The sequence below is a fragment of the Apus apus genome, chromosome 23, assembly GCF_020740795.1.
Source record: "Apus apus isolate bApuApu2 chromosome 23, bApuApu2.pri.cur, whole genome shotgun sequence".
Classification (NCBI taxonomy): domain Eukaryota; kingdom Metazoa; phylum Chordata; class Aves; order Apodiformes; family Apodidae; genus Apus; species Apus apus.
In genome coordinates, this window is record NC_067304.1 from 1,035,269 (window position 1) to 1,053,023 (window position 17,755).

Sequence of the window (17,755 nt, forward strand, 5' to 3'; positions counted from 1 at the left end):
CAAGCACATTTTGCAAGTCAGAGTGGCTCAGCTGGGGCTGCAGCCTTTATCGATTGCTAACTTTTGGTTTCTTTCCATGCACACAATTCCCCACTTCTTGGAGCTCACCCAAAGCCATTTTACAAGCCTGAGATAACGGAATTTTCTGAAACAAGTCAGCAGAGCCACTGCACAGTGACAGGGCTGGTTTCTCCAAGTAAGCAGCTACAGCCTTTCCCTGGTGATGAAAGAAGGTGGCTGTGCTGTTAAGATTTCAAATGCAAAGAGCAGACACCAGACCCGGTGATTCAATCATGTTTTTGCTCATCTTAGGGGTTTTTTTGTGTTGTGCATTTTTTTTTCTTTGAGAGAGGGAAGATAAAAGCAGATTTTACAATTTTAGGTGATGCTTCACTTTGCTTATGAGCTGAATTTTAAAAGACCCAGGTGTGCAAATGGGAGGGATGGAGGGAGGAATGAAGAGAGAGAGAGAAAGAGAGAGAGAGACAGAGGAAGGGAGAAAAAGGAAAGGGAGAAAAAGGAAAGGGAGAAAAAGGAAAGGGAGAAAAAGGAAAGGGAGAAAAAGGAAAGGGAGAAAAAGGAAAGGGAGAAAAAGGAAAGGGAGAAAAAGGAAAGGGAGAAAGAGAGAAGAAATTCACTGCAAGGAGATGGCAAGTCTGCTGCAGCAAGGCTGGGCTGGCTGACAGCAGGAGAGCAATACACTGCTCTCCAAAGCAGAAAGATTGCAGATCACAGCAAGCTGCAGGGGACAGGCAGCAAATGGGGTACGAGGCAGGCTGTAAATAAGGCACAGAGTTTTTAATTATGTTTTAAAGAAACATGCTGCTTGCTGAAGTGCAGTATCTATGTCATCCCATTAATTCAAGCAAATATCACGTGACCCAAGCAGATCTTCAAAGAAATACATTGTGTTTTCCTGCAAGAAGCTTTTTCTGAGAAATACATGAAATAAGAGCAGCCATCACGCCAAGTTCAAGGCACGCAAAAAGCACAACAGATTTTTCCCAGAGTTTAGGTTGCAAGTAGAAGCAGCAGAATATAAATTGTTCAAAATATGTACATGAGAGTCAGCAAAAACACTGCAGAAGTTTATAGTTCCCAGAGAGAAGTGTGTCCTGCTGCCACAAGAGAGCTACAAGCTTTTGATTCCTGTATTAGCTAGAAAAAAGCTGGGAGCAGAATGATCAATCTGGTTCCTGTTTAATCCTTCCTATTTCCAAGGAAACACCTATTTTCTCTGTTAACTCCTTTCATCAGGACAGTGCACTACAGAAAGATGGATCCTGATTCCTCATCACCACATCAAAGCAAAAGGAGCTGCAATGAAATGCTAATAAAAGGGGAGATTCAAACAGGGTAAGAGGATAATGCTGGATATACAAGCTGATCAACCAAGAATACGAGAGGAAATCTGTATGTTAGAGAACCTGTGCCAGGGATGAGAAAAACAATATACTGTGGAGAGAAACCCCTCCCAAACAAAGAGTAATTGATGCAGAAAAAGAAGTTACAATCCCCTGTTAATTGGTGCACAGAGAGCAAGAAGAGATAAGAAATTTCTTCAAGAACCAGACAGGCTTCTGATCATCTTTTTACAACGCTGGTTCCCTCCTGGACTCCCTCTAGCACTTCGAGATTGAAGCCTTTGTGGCAAACACCACCTACCACCACCACCTGGCCCCAGAGGGAACACCAGGACTCTAAAACCTGCTGCAGTTTCATGTTTTTACCCTGCAGTGACCCAGCAGTGGGAAAGCACTTGCCTAAAAGACACTCACCTACGTGCATCAAAACTTGGCAACAAATTTGGGATCAAAATGTTCATTCCAGGCTGCAGCTGCCCTGTTGTCAAAGAGGATTCAAGGCATTTTGTCTTGTTGTCAGCACACCAAAAAATCAGATACACCCCCCCATGAGTGAGGGTGTATCCCCATGTAGTGGGCCACAATGGGTTCCCCATCAGGTTCTTCTCCAACAGACCCACATTCCCATAGCAGGAGCAGTGAGAACATGAGCTGGCAGGCAGCAGCTATGGGGTGTCTGGGCTCTGTGACCACAGCACTGATGCTTGATGGGGCTCTTCTAGTCAAGCCACGGGCAGGAGCCATTCCCCTGGCCCTCTCCACCTCCTCGCATCTCAGCTCAAACTCTCTAGCTTGGGGGTAACTCTGAATTACACTCACTAGACTAGAAATGATCGTGACAGTTTTCCTGGAAGCCAGGAAGGACTTCTGGTTCTTCCAGGTCTGGATGCTACAGCTAGAGAGAGTCAGGCACAGGTTTGGCTTCTTGCACACAAAAAGCTTTGTTCAGCATATGGACATGGATAGCCATACACATAGTCAGACTCTAAAATGTCTGGAATAACTTTTCTTAAGAGTACACCATCACTATTCCAAATGCTGCAAGGATTTCAAAATTGTATCTCTCTCTGTTTCATGCACACACAGAAATACATATATGCACACACTGAAAAAGATAGGAACAAACAAACAAACAAAAAACAACAGCAAAAGCCTCAAGTACTGATACTGTTCCCCTGGAAACAACTGGAAAAGTACAGCATCCCAGCCATGCATTCCCACAAGCTGGAAATTTGCCATTGGCTAAAAAAACGATCTATAAACTGGGGGAGGGAAGAGCAAGTGCAAGCTCTACAGGCACCAATGCTGCCAGCAGTTCCCAAAATACAATTCCTTAAGTTAGATAATAAAGTATGTACCCAGCAGCAAGTCACTCATCGACATTCACATGGAAACAGTCAGAAAAAGGAACCTTTCTGCTCTCCCATCCAAGGAAGCAACAGGTTTCAGCATTCTTCCCTGTGCTAACATGTTCTAGCTATCAGCCCACTGCAACTGGAAAAAATTAAGAGAAATTGCCATGAAAAGTTGGCTGACTAATTTGAGATGACCATTCAAGAGGCAGGAGGAAAGGATAACGTGTCAGACTCTGCAAGTATTGGAGCTGGGAATGAGGGGAGAGACAGCCAGACAATGCTGAGTTATTTAATAAGCTGCAGACAGAGGGATAACGAGATTTCAGGATCTTGTGTTGCACAGCTGGCTCAAACAGGCTGGGCTGAGTATTCACCATTTTGAGGCCTCTCTCAAGTTAGTCCTGGCTCCTGTGAGCTGTCGCTGTGTTTCAGTCTGGACTGTGAATTCTCAGCTAAAGAAAGTTTAAATGCCTGAATTTCAATCATCTGTTTACAGTGTGATTAGCAGGTTAACAGGCACGAGATGCAACTCTTTATTTGTGACAGCTCTGCTTTCCTCAACACATTCAGGTGCTGATCCAAGAGATTTAGAGACTTGTGATCTTTGTCACTTGTTAATCAAAACAACAAGTACCCTTTATCCCTCCTCAAAACTCATGCTTTGATGTGATATTTACAATGGGTTGAGGTTACACACCCAGCAGCTGATGCTCTAAGAATACTTCCCCTCATACAGTTCTGGATTATTTTGCCCCTGCTTTCCCATCTGCCCACGTTTATCTCTCTGTGCACCCTTCAGAAAGCTGAGCTGCTGCTTTTGTGCTGGGTCCCTCTGGCAGGGAGCTGGGGGGACAGGGAGCTGGGGGGGAGAGAGAGATGGGGGCACAGGCAGCTTTGGGGACAGGCAGCTGGCGGGGAGAGTCAGCTGAGGGGTCAGGGAGCTGGGGGGGAGAGGAAGCTGGGGGGAAAGGCAACTGGGGGCCTTCCCTGCAGGCTGCACTGCTGCAAAGCACCAGGGGGAGCAGAGCTCCCAGTGCAGCCCCAAGGGGGGATCCAGCCCTGCTCGGCCCCAGCCCCAGGGGCCCTGCATCCCCTCTGTCAGCAGAGCAGAACTGAGCATTGGTGCCTATTGAGAACTCAAAGTCTGGGGCTGAAGAAGACAGCACATAGATTGGAATCACACACACGGAGTCACGGAGTGGTGGGGGTTGGAAGGGACCTCTGGAGATCATCTAGTTCAACCGCCCTTCTAAAGCAGAATCACTTACAGCAGATCCCACAGGAACACAACCAGACAGGTTTGGAATGTCTCCAGAGAAGGAGACTCCACAACCTCTCTGGGCAGCCTATTCTAGTGCTCTGTTAGCCTTTATTTTTTATTTGTTTGTTTTATTTATTGCCATGTTACCCTTTTCCATTAATTAAAGCCACTCAGCATCATGGTAAAAAGTGAAAAGGCAACAAACATTAAGCACAGTGATCATACTCCTTAAACCAGCTGCCTCATCTGGAGCAGGCTTGCTCCTGCAGTGAATCTAAACCTTAAAATTCTTCCAGAAGAAGGGAAAATATACTCATTGAAAAATGAAAATCCAGGAAATATTTCTGCAAGAGAAAAGCAAAGAGTGCTGCAAACACAAACCAAGACAAGCCAGGAACACGTTTTCCCTGCTGAACTTCCTCTTTGTTCCTGAATGTGTTGGTTGTGACCATCACAAGTGCAAAGCTTTCCAGGCTGGAAAATTCTGAAATGGGTTTGTGTCCAGCACAGGACATGAGGTGTCAATAGCCACCACTGAGCAGTTTGTCACTGCACCATGGAACGATGTGCATGACTCTCTGCAGTCCTCAGAGGCTGCATCTTTGCATCAAAAACATTGCTGCATGTAATGGAGCAGGATGAAACTCCAGCCTCTGCCAGTGATGAACAAAATTCATGCAAAGGTGTGAGTGTTCTGCCCCATCAATATTCCTCTTTCCCATTTTCTAGTGAGCCAACACAATTAGACATTTTTAACAACCTCAAGCAGCCCTTTTACAGCTTTCCCACAAGCTTGTTTACATAGTCTGAAACAGGGCAGGAAATCCCTGGGAAAAATAAAATCACTCAGAGAAAACCTGAGTATTTGGGAAATTGCCTTTTGCAACTACAAACCAAAATAAAATCAAAACTTGATGGTGCTAAAGCAAGTTCAGCTACTGCACTAGATAAACCGCAGGAGAAACGCGGGCTTGGCAAGCAGATCCCTGCAGCCTTCGACTGCCACCTCGTGGGAGCTGCCTCCAAACCAGCACCCGAGCAGCTTCCAGACAAGACAACCAAGAAGCAGCCCCAGCTGAATTACATAAAACATCACCCCATATTAATAATGCATAAAAGATTTCCATTTCCTACTGAGCTACGACTGCAATTCCTTAGCACGTGGCAGTGGCTTTGGTTCAATTTCAAGCGTCCACTCTTCTCAAGGACAGAAGATTTATGGAGTTTGCTCAAAAGCTTTTCTTATCAAAATCCCAGGGTGACTACCTGGCTTCTTCACCTGTAACACCCATGGGGCTGTGCTGTGGAGCAAAGAACTTCACAGAACAGCTGGTTTTGTGCTAAATTAGCTCTCAACTGCATACAGTATTTCCACAAATATTTTGGGTACATTTCTTAGTTTAATCACCATTTCTGGACACAGAAAATTCTTTGAACATGTTGAAGTTAGTAAATGCCCATCCCCTGAGCATCCAGGTAACAGAACCCAGCTGGAACTGGAGCCCTGGCTGCAGAACTTGCCACTAGACAAATGTGCTGTTAGACACAAGGATTAAATAGGTGGAACATGTCAGTGGTTACAATTAGTAAATCACAAGAAAATGCACATGAATTCTGTGTGCAGACAGGGATGGGGAAAAGCAGTTTTACCTTCTGCTTGCTCCATGCTGCCAAGCTGCAGTTCTTTTACACTGCTTAGCTCAAGTGGTCCCTGCTTCGTTTCCTTGACCCTTCCTGGGGGATCCCACATATATTCCTGCTTTGAATTAGCAGGCCAACCTACAGCCGGGGCTCCTCCGCCCAAAGCAGATCCCAAAATATTCCCTCCCTTCCTTTCCCCAAGCACTGGATAAAGTGCCAGCAGCTGAGCATGCAGCAGCAAACCTGCTTGCCTTCTTTACAGGAAGCAGGGCTCAGCAGCAGTGACCCCCCTGCCCACACCTCGACCTTTTCCCAAATCAAAATGCAGCCTGGTTTCTGATCCAGCAGGAGCAACCTCGTCTCTTCCCAACATGGGCAATCCCATGGCCAGGCAGAATTCCTGCCTTCCCACGTCATCTACACCAGCAGCCTTTTAAAAAAAGGACAACTTTATCTGAAAGAGATTAACTGCAGCAGGGTGGCAGAGAAATGCTTTCAGCAGCAGGTGCCAGATGATGGTTCAGTTCTTCACAAGAGACCTCTAAACTTGTCAGTGGCTGCTGTGCCGTGGGGATGGGACCCTGTCCCTTGCTGAGCAGCAGCACCTTGCACCAGGATCCCCACCACTCTGCCTCCCCAGGGACCTTGCCAAGGAGAATTTTTACCAGGGCTTGTAGCCAGAGAACAAGGGGTAATGGATTAAAACTGGAAGAGGGAGATTTGGTAAGAGATTAGGAGGAAATTCTTTGCTGTGAGGGTGGTGAGAGCCTGGCCCAGGCTGCCCAGGGAAGCTGTGGCTGCCCCATCCCTGGCAGTGTTGAAGGGCAGGTTGGATGGGGCTTGGAGCAACCTGGGCTGGTGGGAGGTGTCCCTGCCCATGCAGGGGGTTGGATCTAGATGGTCTTGAAGGCCCCTTCCAACCCAAACCGTCCCATGATTCTATAAATTAATATGACTCGGCTTTACCTCAGTCAGTGATAAGGGTTATAGAATCAAATACTATTGAAAAACTCCCAAGGTGGTAGCAAGACAATTCTCACAGCTCATGTCACATTTAAATACCCCTTGAATGCAAACCCCATAGTTTAAATTTTACAGCAATCAGTGTTTCTTAATTTTTTTGTCAGTTAACAAGGGTTAAAAACATATTGGACACCCTAGAGGAGTCATGCTCTTAATTTGCCAGGACAGGAATCATAAGATAAAAGGACCTGCCAAAAATTGTTCATCTAGCAGTACTGGTGGAGGAGGATTCAGTTATTAATATATTATTAATATATGCTTCTATAATTAGCAGCTGGATCCTTAGAATAAGGGAACAAAGAATGAAAAATTCCTCTTGGGAACGAAGCAGAAAAGGGAAATGTTTGCTGGACACATTTACCTTGTACATCAGTGAACTTTCTTCATCTGAAAAAAGAGTTCTTGGGGAAACTTTAGAGGGCACGAATCAAGGCTGAGCACAGCCCTCAGCCCAGAGCTGCTAGGAAAACAAGCCCACCTCCCTCCTATTCTTGATTTATCTGAGAAACTGGCCAGAACAAATAAAAAAATAAGGAAGAGAGAGGCTTGTTTCCTGTCTGTAACTGCTTGCCTGCTGCAAGTGCTACCACCTTGCTGGAACCTTCCTGAGGAACAGGAAGAACAAATACAATTGCAGAATGTAACTGAACAAACAGAGTGGCTGAGGGGAAGAAAATGGGGGGGAAAAAAAAGAGGGGGGGGGGAGGAAGGACAAATTTAAATGCTAAATTCTTACAAAAATAGGCCAGATTTCAAATTCAAGAGTGTCCTTTTCAGTTGGTCATGTAACTGAGAACACAGCTTTGCCGTTCAAAAGTTCTAAGGCCAAGGTTGCCCTACCCAGGTGACAGGAAGCCTGGGCTGCAGGGTGGCCTCTCCATCTGGCCTGGGCACCAAAGCTTTTCTGTAATGTGGAAGGTTTCAGTGAGAGCCAGACCCCCCGACCTTCCCTTCAGCACCAGACCCCTGGTGGCTCCAGCTTGACAAGCTCTCCTGCAGACCATGCCCAGCAGCTTCAAGCAGAGCCCTCTCCCAGGGGCTGCAGCTTGGGATTCCCGGGAGCAGATCTGGCCACAGAGCCCTCAAGCCCAACCTGCACGGCCACGGCTGCAGAGAAGCATCAGGTGGCACTAGAGGCCGCTGCATCCCGGAGCAAGGCGGATCATCCAGCAGAGGGCTGCAACCGGCAGGACCCCCGGGGCCCCACCATCTGCTGGCACCAAAAGGAAACCTAAAGGACACTAGTTGGCTACGGGGAGACTTTATAGCAGCCTTCCAGTGACCGAGGGAGCCACAGGAAAGTTGGGGAGGGACTTTAGACAAGGGCTTGTATCCAGAGAACAAGGGATGATGGTTTTAAATTGGAAGAGGGGAGGTTTAGATTAGATGTTAGGAGGAAATTCTTCAGTATGAGGATGGTGAGACCCTGGCCCAGGTTGCCCAGGGAAGCTGTGGCTGCCCCATCCCTGGCAGTGTTGAAGGGCAGGTTGGATGGGGCTTGGAGCAACCTGGGCTGGTGGGAGGTGTCCCTGCCCATGCAGGGGGTTGGGAATAGATGATCTTTAAGGTCCCTTCCAGCCCAAACTATCCCGTGACTCTAGTTTTGCACCAGGAGGAGCAGGCTGTACGTGAGGTGCTGTACTCACAGCACCACACGCTTGTAATTCCCCCTCAGCAGAGCCAGTGCTGCTTCCAGCTCAGCTCTGATGCATTTGCAGTGTGAGATAATTTGACCCTGGCAGGAGATCATCAAAAAAGCCCAAACAGCAAGAACATTTATCAGTGGCTCAAAAATTTCCATGAAAAAGAAAAACAAATTGCCTGGCAAGAATATTGAGTGGGGAAGCTGGCCTGTTCCCAGCACCCTGAGGTGCTGCAGCAGGATGGGGGGGTGATGGTGCCACCAGGGACATGTACCCATGGCTGGCAGCAGCTTGGCTGAACATCCCCACCATATGGCTCCAGCAGCAGGCAGCGAGTGGCCATGCTCCATCCAGGCTGCAGTGCATTCCTCCAAACTCATCTCTCCTCTCCTGCTTTCTTTTATTTCTCTCCTCCCTCTTGCAAGGACTTGAGGCATGATTCACGCTATTTTCCAGCTACCAGAGCATTTGCTGAGCAATTTGGCTCACAAACAGGCAGCAGGTAAATCACCACGGATGGAACACTGGGCTGGGCAAGGCTTGTTGGCCACGAGAGGATGCAGAGCAGAGCACTTTGCTGCTCCTTCCTCCCCAGACCTAGCAGTCTCTTCTGCTTTAACCTTTTGGCTTCAAGCAGATAAGTTAAGGGCACAAGTTAGGAGACATCCCTGTGATCTAATATTAGATGATAAGCTTGTTTATGTTTTTGTTGCTAAGAGAAAGCTGGAGCTTTGGAAACACTGAAGCAGATGAAATGCTACTGCAACAGCTGCTGGTGGGAACTGAAATCCATAAAGTGCTTCCCTGACAACTGGCTGCCATTTTCCTTTTTTATTTTATTTTACTGGAATTGTGTCTCCATCCAACATAAGCTTTTCCCAACCCAGTTGGGTGACCTCTCCTGTTTCTCTAGGTCCATGTTTCCTAGTTCAAAATGTGCTGGCAGTTCCCCAGTCAGTAAATCCTGCTGTCAGAACATACATTCATCTGTGAAGTTTTCCTCCACCCACAAGCACAATGCATTGCTGCTGTGCTTTTCTTTCTATCAGTAGTTTCAAAGCATCAATTAAAGGTGGGAAGAATTTTCTGGTGTTTCTCTTTGCATTGGCATAATTTATGGTTCCCTAATAAAAATGCAGGAGACTTACACAGATCTTCTGTATTATTCACAGAAACTGATTTGGCAATAAATGCCAATGCAGCAATATTAACAGATGCTCTTTTGGACCCCTAGAGGTACTAGCCCAGTCAAGCTGCTCATCTGCAGAGTCTGGTGGGTTTTGTGGAGCCCACTTGTCATGGGAAGAATCTAAAGATTCTGCAACTTGATTCTGGGTTTGCCAAAATGGAGATACTGCTGTGAAAAGGTCTGAAGTGTGAACTGAAAGCACAATACTCACTCTGTCCTCTTTTGCCCAATCTCACTTTGCACCGGGGGTATCTTTTGGCAGCTCATCCCAATTCAATTGCAAATGACACCAAGCCGACTGACCCCTAGCAAAACGCCAAGGAGCACAGAGGCACTCCTCATAGGAAATGTAAGTGCTCGGCAGACAAAGGGGAGACTCTGCAGGAGCTATTTCCAGTTATATCCCTGCATACAGAGCTGATGAATGTGGCTCAACCATAAGCTTGCAACACCTCCAGAGCAGCATTCCCCGTGCTAGCTCTGGGGACAAAAGTGGAAAAACACCAACCCAAACAGCATTAAAAATGTGAGCATTTTCCAAATAGCACAGACCCCCTTTTTCCTTGGATCTGCTGCAGCTGAAGGCAGGAGAAGCCAGCAGCAACCAGGCCCTCCCTCCACAGGAGAGCTGAGGCGGTTGGCGGCAGAGGCTGCGCTCCCACCTTCAGCCCTGCAAGCTGGGAATTTCCATGATTGCTTTTCACATCCTTTGGCTTCAGGCCATTTAAAATATGTCAGAGTACCAGCTCCACTCAGGAAGGTCTGTATTTTAAGAAGTTATTATTTTAGTCTGGAAGAATCTAATTAATGAAAACACTGCATGAACTGGTTGCTAGTTAGAAATACACAGCCCACTGCTGCTTTTTACTTCTTACCATTTACTTCCATCACAAGAGACAGATTTTGCCCAAGTTACCCTGGCAGCAAGAATAAAGATGGATAATTTTATATCCTGTGCTTATATGCACCAGGTACATTTCCTTTGAAAAAAGCATTGACTATCCAGGTTTGTATTTCCCCAGTCTTAAAATAACAACATATAATAAGAAAGAGATCCCACCACCTAGATTCAGAGTAATTAAAAATGCTGCTACTGCAGAAACAGTCTTAGTTTCACAAGGCAGAATTGTGCCTCTGTGCTCTCTTCATTTATAGTGAATCAAAAGAACTGTGTGCTGCCAGGGTGCAGTCCAGCTCCTTTATCTACACGCTCCAGGAATGTCTGTGTTCTGCCATTAGCAACAGAGGGAATCCAGGGGACTTGGGCAGCAAAGATGTCTCCTCGGGACATTTGTAAACTTCACTGAGCAGAATGAGAGGGATGGGTTTTATCTGAATGTGTCTCAGTCCAATGGTCTTTTTCAGATGGGGTTTGTTACAGAGCCCACTGCAAGTGGCTGCTGGGCTGCCTGTCTGTCTACACCTAGAGGCTTCAGGGACTGAGATTAGCTGCACCATGAGCAGCGAGTGAGCAGATCAAGGGAGGTGATTCTTCCTCCCTGCTCAGCTCTGAGACCCCACCTAGAGTGTTGTGTCCAGTTGTGGAGCCCCCCACACAAGAAGGACATGGAGCTGTTGGAGAGAGTCCAGAGGAGGCCACAGAGATGATCCAAGGGCTGGAGCAGCTCTGCTCTGGAGACAGGCTGGGAGAGTTGGGGTGTTCAGCCTGGAGAAGAGAAGGCTCCAGGGAGACCTTAGAGCACCTGCCAGTGCCTGAAGGGGCTCCAGGAAAGCTGGGGAGGGACTTTGTACAAGGAGTGAGAGGACAAGGGGGAATTCTGCTGTGAGGGTGGTGAGACCCTGGCCCAGGTTGCCCAGGGAAGCTGTGGCTGCCCCATCCCTGGCAGTGTTGAAGGGCAGGTTGGATGGGGCTTGGAGCAACCTGGGCTGGTGGGAGGTGTCCCTGCCCATGCAGGGGGGTTGGAACTAGATATTTCTTAGGGTCCCTCCCAACCCAAACTATTCCATGATTCTATGACTACTGAGGAAAAGGACTGAGACACTGAAATGACAAGTAGAAAATTATGAAACTAAATTCACCCTGCAACCCAGCGATGACTCGGTTCCAAACCTTGAGATGGAGCCCAGGCAGCCACCTGTAACCCTAGACAGCACCTGGGAAACACTCCAACACCCCAACCATCACCACCACGTGAGACCTGATGAGAGAGGAGGACCAACACACACCGGGCACTCTGCTCACTGACCTTCTGCGCTCCCTGGCTTCCTCAGCTGAGAAGTCCTTTCCTGCAGTGGAGGCAGCACCAGCATTCCCAACACCATTAGCAGAGCCGAGTATGGCACGGTTTGTGATTACACCTAGGGGGGTGCTAGCAGAGATGCTCTCTGTATTTTTCTCTACAGCAGAATCAGTTTGTTGCCTGAAAGGGGCTCTGAAATAGAGAAGACATAATGGAAAGCACAGCAAGTGAACTCAACTGCTGACCAAGACCTCGAGGGAGCATCGACAGTTCATTCTCCTCGTTCCACACTCACGTTTGTGTAAAGAACAGCACATGTGAAAAGGAGCTTTTAAAAACTTGCAGAAGAACAAGCAGGAGGAATGAACAGTGTTCACATCCCTGTTTGTAGCAAAAATGATTAAAAAATGGACCTGGTAAGTAAGCAAAAGGAATGAGCTAGCACACTGGACACCCAAGAGCAGCCTGAGCTACACCTCATGTCTCTGACAGGGCAGCAAGAGGCACAACTGACCCCCCCAGCACAGGAGGGGGCACCTCTGGGCTCTGAGCTGCCTGCTGCTGCTTATGCACCACTGAGACTCTCCAACAAAACCATTCTGGGCTTTCTCATCAGTGCTTCCCCTAGGGAAGCACACTTCCAATCCACAATCCACTCCAGAATTCCGAACTTCCAACCCAAATGCTGATTTCTGAGCTGTGGTTACCTGGTGTAGTGGCAGGCTGATGCAGTGGTGTTCACACCGAGGGCTGTGGGGCAGGAAGAGGCAGGTGGCCACGGGGTGCCCAGGGAGGTAGATGAGCCAATGGCAGTGGGTGAGGTAGCTAGAGATGTATTACGACTGGCTGAAATGTAGGGACTGCTCAGGTCACTACTTCTACCAAATGAAGCACTGTAAAACATCACAAAATCAGGTCCTTCAGAGCACAGTCAATATTCAACAGAACATGGCCCCAGCTGGGCTGTCAGCTGGACTGGGAGCATGTGTTACATCTTAGCACAATGTAGGCAAGGAGATGGGAGCAGGATGGAGAGGGTGGCTTGGGCAGCTCCTGCAGCTGAGCCCAGCTGAGCTTCAGGGAGGGTGAAGTTGGTGAAGATCAGGGAAGGGAAAAACTGCAGTGAAGATGGTGCACTCAGAGCACCCTGTGTACTGGGGAAAGGGAGAGAATGAACAAGGAGGAGGTTGCTTAGAGCAGGGAAGAAGAGAGGGACATAAGCAGGTCACAGGATCATTGGAGTTGGAAGGAACCTCCAGAGATCATCTAGCCCAACCCCCTGCTAAAGCAGGATCCCTGGAGCACATCACACAGGATTTTATCTAGACGGGTCTTGAACATCCCCAGAGGAGACCCCACACTCCTCTGGGCAGCCTGTCCCAGGGCTCTGTCACCCTCACACTAAAGACGTTTTTCCTCATGTTCAGATAGAACTTCCTGTGCTCCACTTTCTGCCCATTGCCCCTTGTCCTATTGCTGGGCACTACTGGAAAGAGTCGGGCTCCATCCTCCTGACACTCACCCCTTAGATATTTATAGACAGCAATAAGGTCTCCTCTCAAGTCTTCTCCTCTCCAGGCTGAACAGTCCCAGCTCTCTCAGCCTTTCCTGATAAGAAGATGCTCCAGCCCAGCTGCAGTCTGACTGCAACACATCCTAAGGATGCCCAGGACTTCCAGGTTTAAGAACTTGTTTTCAGTGGCTTAAAGCTTTGGCAAAGATCATTGGTTCAGGCTTTAATTTTCCTGCAGGCATGTTTACCACAACCTCTGTACTTCTGGAAAACAGGTAGTGAAACTGTTCAAAAAGACGTATTTCCCTTGCTCGTTCTTGAATATTTTGCCAGTTTCAAAACAAAACCCTTAACACCATTATTGCTGAAAAGCTGTAAGAGTTAAAGTGCTTATACTTTGGAGAGGAGACAGGAGAAAAGGAGAAGGGGTCTCACAGGAGGATATACCCTTTTGCTTTTCCAGAGAAAATCCATCCTAAGTGGGAGAAGTGGCAAACCTCTAAGAACTGACTAGATGAAATCTGGCAAAAATCTCCTTACTGCATGTGCCAGAGCCCTGTGCACAGGCTGCTGGTCTGCACAGAGCAAAGGAGCACACATGCATCATCTAGGACCTTGCCACACCTTTCCCAGCAACTGGTATTCCTGGTTGCTGCTGGTCAGACTGGGCTGTCTGCGGGATAAAAGGCTAGGAAGGCTGGGAGGCTGCCTCTCACCTCCTGCTCCCCATGGAGTCACCACGAATCCCAGGCCAGTGCACATGGAGGAAAAGTGGTTGCATCAGGAATAAAAGCTGACCTAGAGGAAAAGCAGACTGGGACAAGGAGCTGCAGGTTTATGGGAATGCCAGGGACAACAGACTGGAACTGGAAGTCAGAACTAGAGTCAGAGAGAGCAGCCTGAGGCTGAAATAAAACTTGAAAGAGGCAGGACAACAGCCAAGGGCAGGAGGCTGGAGGAAGGATCCAATCCAGTTCATGTAGGCACCCAATTTACAAATCAGCTCCCTATGCCAATGCCCTCAGCCAGCCCAGCACAAGCAGCTGGTCCCTAGACAGCCCAAGGAGAGAATGGGGCACCCTGGAAGGCCTCCACGGGGAGGAATCCTGCATTTGGGCTCTTCAGTTGATGGCTGCTTGCAATCTCCAGGTCACAGAGGAAGAAGCAAGTTATTGTCACCAGGTAGCAACCTCCAACAAACCCTAAACAAAGCTTCCTCTGGGAAGCTGGGCCCTGCCTGGAGTAGGGGGGAGCAGGAAGTCCTGTTGGAAGCAAGAGCCTCCCTTCTTGGCTGCCTGCAGCAGAGGAAATGGCTGAGCCCTGGAGACGGGCTGGGAGGAGGGTGAGAGCTGGGAGCTAAGCCTGGCTGCCATGGGCGTGCAGAGCAAGCAGCTGTGAGGTTGCAGAAAAGCATGTATTGAGGAGATGATGGCAGTGGAACGTGTGTCAGGGGAAGGAACAAGAGGAGCAGAGGGGGGAAAGGTGATGGCAACCCTGAGGGGGAACAGGGCTGATGTGGCACCATCATAGGAGAGCCCAAGGCAGAGAGGGGTGGCTGCAAAAAAGAGAAGGAACTTGGTCAGGAAGGGGAACACGGCGGGGGTGTGTGTTATTAATTAAGACCTAACAAAGATTGTCTTTCAGAAGGGAAAGGTAATGGGTGAAAAGGGGACACAAGAGGATGGAAGCAGCACCAGGTGCCTGGGAGAGCAGAGATGTGGGGGAGCTGAGAAGGGGAGGAGGAGGCATGGAGGAAAAGCCCATGGAGATGGTGGTGTGCCAACTCCCACATGGACAGCCCTAGGCTGGAGAAATGTGGCATCACACAGCCCCTCCTGCTCACACAGGAGCCCAGGCATGGGCAGCAACACAGGAGCTCACCTCCCCACCCTGTCACCCTGCGTGGTGGACCTGCACAGTCTGAGGAGGACTCTTCAACTGTTCATGTTTGATCTGAACAGGACCAGAAAATTGCAAGCAAAAGGTGAGTTGGGAATCTTGTTAATTAACAGCTGTGTTGATGGGAAGCTGTGAAAGGGAGGATTGTGCAGTTATCCTGAAGAATTCAACATTAGAACTAAAAAAAAGGCACTGACACACTACTGTGCTTTCTCTAATACAATCCCCATAACACAACCACCAGGTTGAGCAATGAAATCAAGGTAACATTTCAAGTCAATGAAAAGAAATACTTCTGGAAACAGCTAAGGCAAGTAGAATTACAAACTTTCAAAACCTTAAAAGTTTCTACATATGCTAACAGAAAAAAAAGGCTGCACAAAACACCTAACTCTTTTTTCTTAACACACACTGCTGCAGAGATCAAAACAGGATTTGCTTTTGGAAGTTGGCCACAGTGGTGGCTGTTAAGAACAACAGACTTAAGTATAACTCCTGACTCCTAAATTCATCACTGCTGGAAGTAAAGAGAGTGTGGGACGTGGAAGACTGCTCCAAGCTTTTGTAACTTGTCCTTCAAAATCAGTTGCTGCCAGAAACAGAGCTGGGCTGCCCAGCCTGACTCGTCGTGATGGTTTTTATGTGAACAAAACCAGTAAGAAGGGATATATGGAGCTATGTAAAACAAAGGAGAAACTATGTGAAAAAGGGATTTCATTCTGGTGTGTGATCCCCTCGTGTGAGGCATCACTTATGGCTGATGTCAGAGGCAGGATGCTGAATTAATTCAAGCTGCTGTGCCAGGTTTCCTCCCAGTCCTTCAACATACAGGAGAAGTGAACTGGCTGTTTGAAGGCCAGTCTGCACTGACATGGAGAACAGGCTGTCAGAGCAGGGTTCAATGAATTTTTGGGCTAGTGGGACACCCATAGAGAAAGCAGAATGATCAACTGCCCTTACAGAGAGAGCTTTAACGTTTGCTTCAACTAAGGCGGAACAACAACTGCAACATTGCTGCAAGTTATTTTTTTCTCTTTTAGAAAATAAGGCATTTCCAGCATCTTAAGATGATCTGTTGCCATTGTTCACTCTTTGTTTGGGGTCATATAAAGCACACAGAACATAACCAGGAATCTTTATGGAGATTAGTTAGATGCCAAGGTTAAGGGCAATGCAGATGTACAGAAGTCATCCTCTCAGTAACATCCAAGGTTGTCATGTTCACTTTAATTCTTACTCTCTTAGAACAAGCTTTTGGAATTGTGTTCAGAGATTTGTTAATACTTGGAAATGACAAAGAGCTTATTCTTAACAGGCAGCCAGGTTCTCTTCCTCATCTTAGAAGCTGTTGCACAAGGCTGGAGAAATCAGAGGTTCAATACAATTATATTTAATTTCTCTGTGCTCTCCTATAGAAAACCCATATGGGATAGAGGTCAAATTCATCTTGATTTTACTGTTTGTACATACAGTGTAAAACCATTGATCTCTTTAGAAAAAGTACACTTTATTCCTCTGCCTGGCAAAGCTGTTCTCTGTAATTGCTTGTAAACCAACACTCTCCTATGAAAGGCCAGAATTCAGCCTTTGTGAGAAGAAATTCATATTAGTGAAATACCACTGCCAGCCCAAACCTCCCCTACTCTGTGCAGTTTAAGCAAGGAAATACAGTACAACTATGTGAATAATACCAAATCTATCTCTGGATTAGCTGAGATAAACAGGCAATGTTTGTAAAATTTCAGCAGCCAGCCATGTGAGGGACTGGGTGTCTCAGCACAGGGAACAGTCAGACATGGCAGCTGCAAGGGGCACAAGTTTTCCAATGTAATCAGCTGTGGTTTGTGAAACTGCCTTTAGAGAGAGACAAGTGAGGGAGGTTGGCCTGTCATCATGTCCCAGGATAGATGTGAAGTCACTGGAATGGCTCAGCAGATCAGGTGAAGTTCACTGCTTGAAGGGGCTATCTGTTTCACCTTTTGTGGCAATGGGTCTGTGTGTGCTCAGCAATTGGACAGACACATCCTCCAGCACAACTTGCCTCTACCAGCCTAAGCACCAGAATACAAAAAATCTGCCTCTTCCCAAATATCTCAAGCAACTGTTTCATCTTCAGGACAATTATTTAGCTCAGGGTCTAGAATTTGATGAAATACAATCTAAAACCTTGAAATATTTCTGCCCTTTTGCTTAAGCACAGCTCAAATGGCTTTGCAGCCTGACAGGTTTATGTCTGGATGCTGCTTTGATGGTCTCCAGTACGTGCTGGAGGGGATGGCACTTCACTTGCACAAAGGGCTGATCCTCCTTCTCACGACTGAGATGAAAACTCAGTGATGTATTATCTGCCTTAACAGAGCAGGGCATTCATTCTCCTCATTCAGAGACAGCCATTATCTGGTACTTGAAGGAAACTGAGCCTCTGCCTTCCAAAGGGGTAAAAGATACTGCCAATTACAGGAGTTCTGCACAGGATTGCTTTGTGATTCTGCCTGGCTAGTTTACCAACCATCAGCCTCTACAATTTCACACACACTGTGCAGAAAGTGCTTCCTTACTGCCACAAGGAGACATCAGTCTTACTCCTTAGCAAGTGCTGTTAAGTCATGCACAACTGACACTTTTTTGATAATGATGTCATAAATACGGCCTCATATAAACCAAAA

At 47.4% G+C, this 17,755-nt stretch overlaps 1 protein-coding gene across 5 annotated transcripts in view; it reads right to left on the reverse strand.

Moving 5' to 3' along the window:
* The window catches only part of PPP1R12B (protein phosphatase 1 regulatory subunit 12B), a 137,726-nt gene that overhangs the window by 59,318 nt on the left and 60,653 nt on the right, over nt 1-17,755 (reverse strand). For 2 of the 5 annotated variants that reach the window (XM_051639090.1, XM_051639089.1), the window contains exons 13-14: nt 12,385-12,570; nt 11,684-11,869 (exon numbers count right to left, since the gene is read on the reverse strand). The exons of 1 other annotated variant lie outside the window; for it this stretch is intronic. In XM_051639090.1, coding sequence (XP_051495050.1) covers nt 11,684-11,869; nt 12,385-12,570 — 372 coding nt within the window. The remainder of the gene's footprint in view (nt 1-11,683; nt 11,870-12,384; nt 12,571-17,755) is intronic. 2 more of the 5 variants (XM_051639092.1, XM_051639091.1) reach the window with 1 other exon arrangement.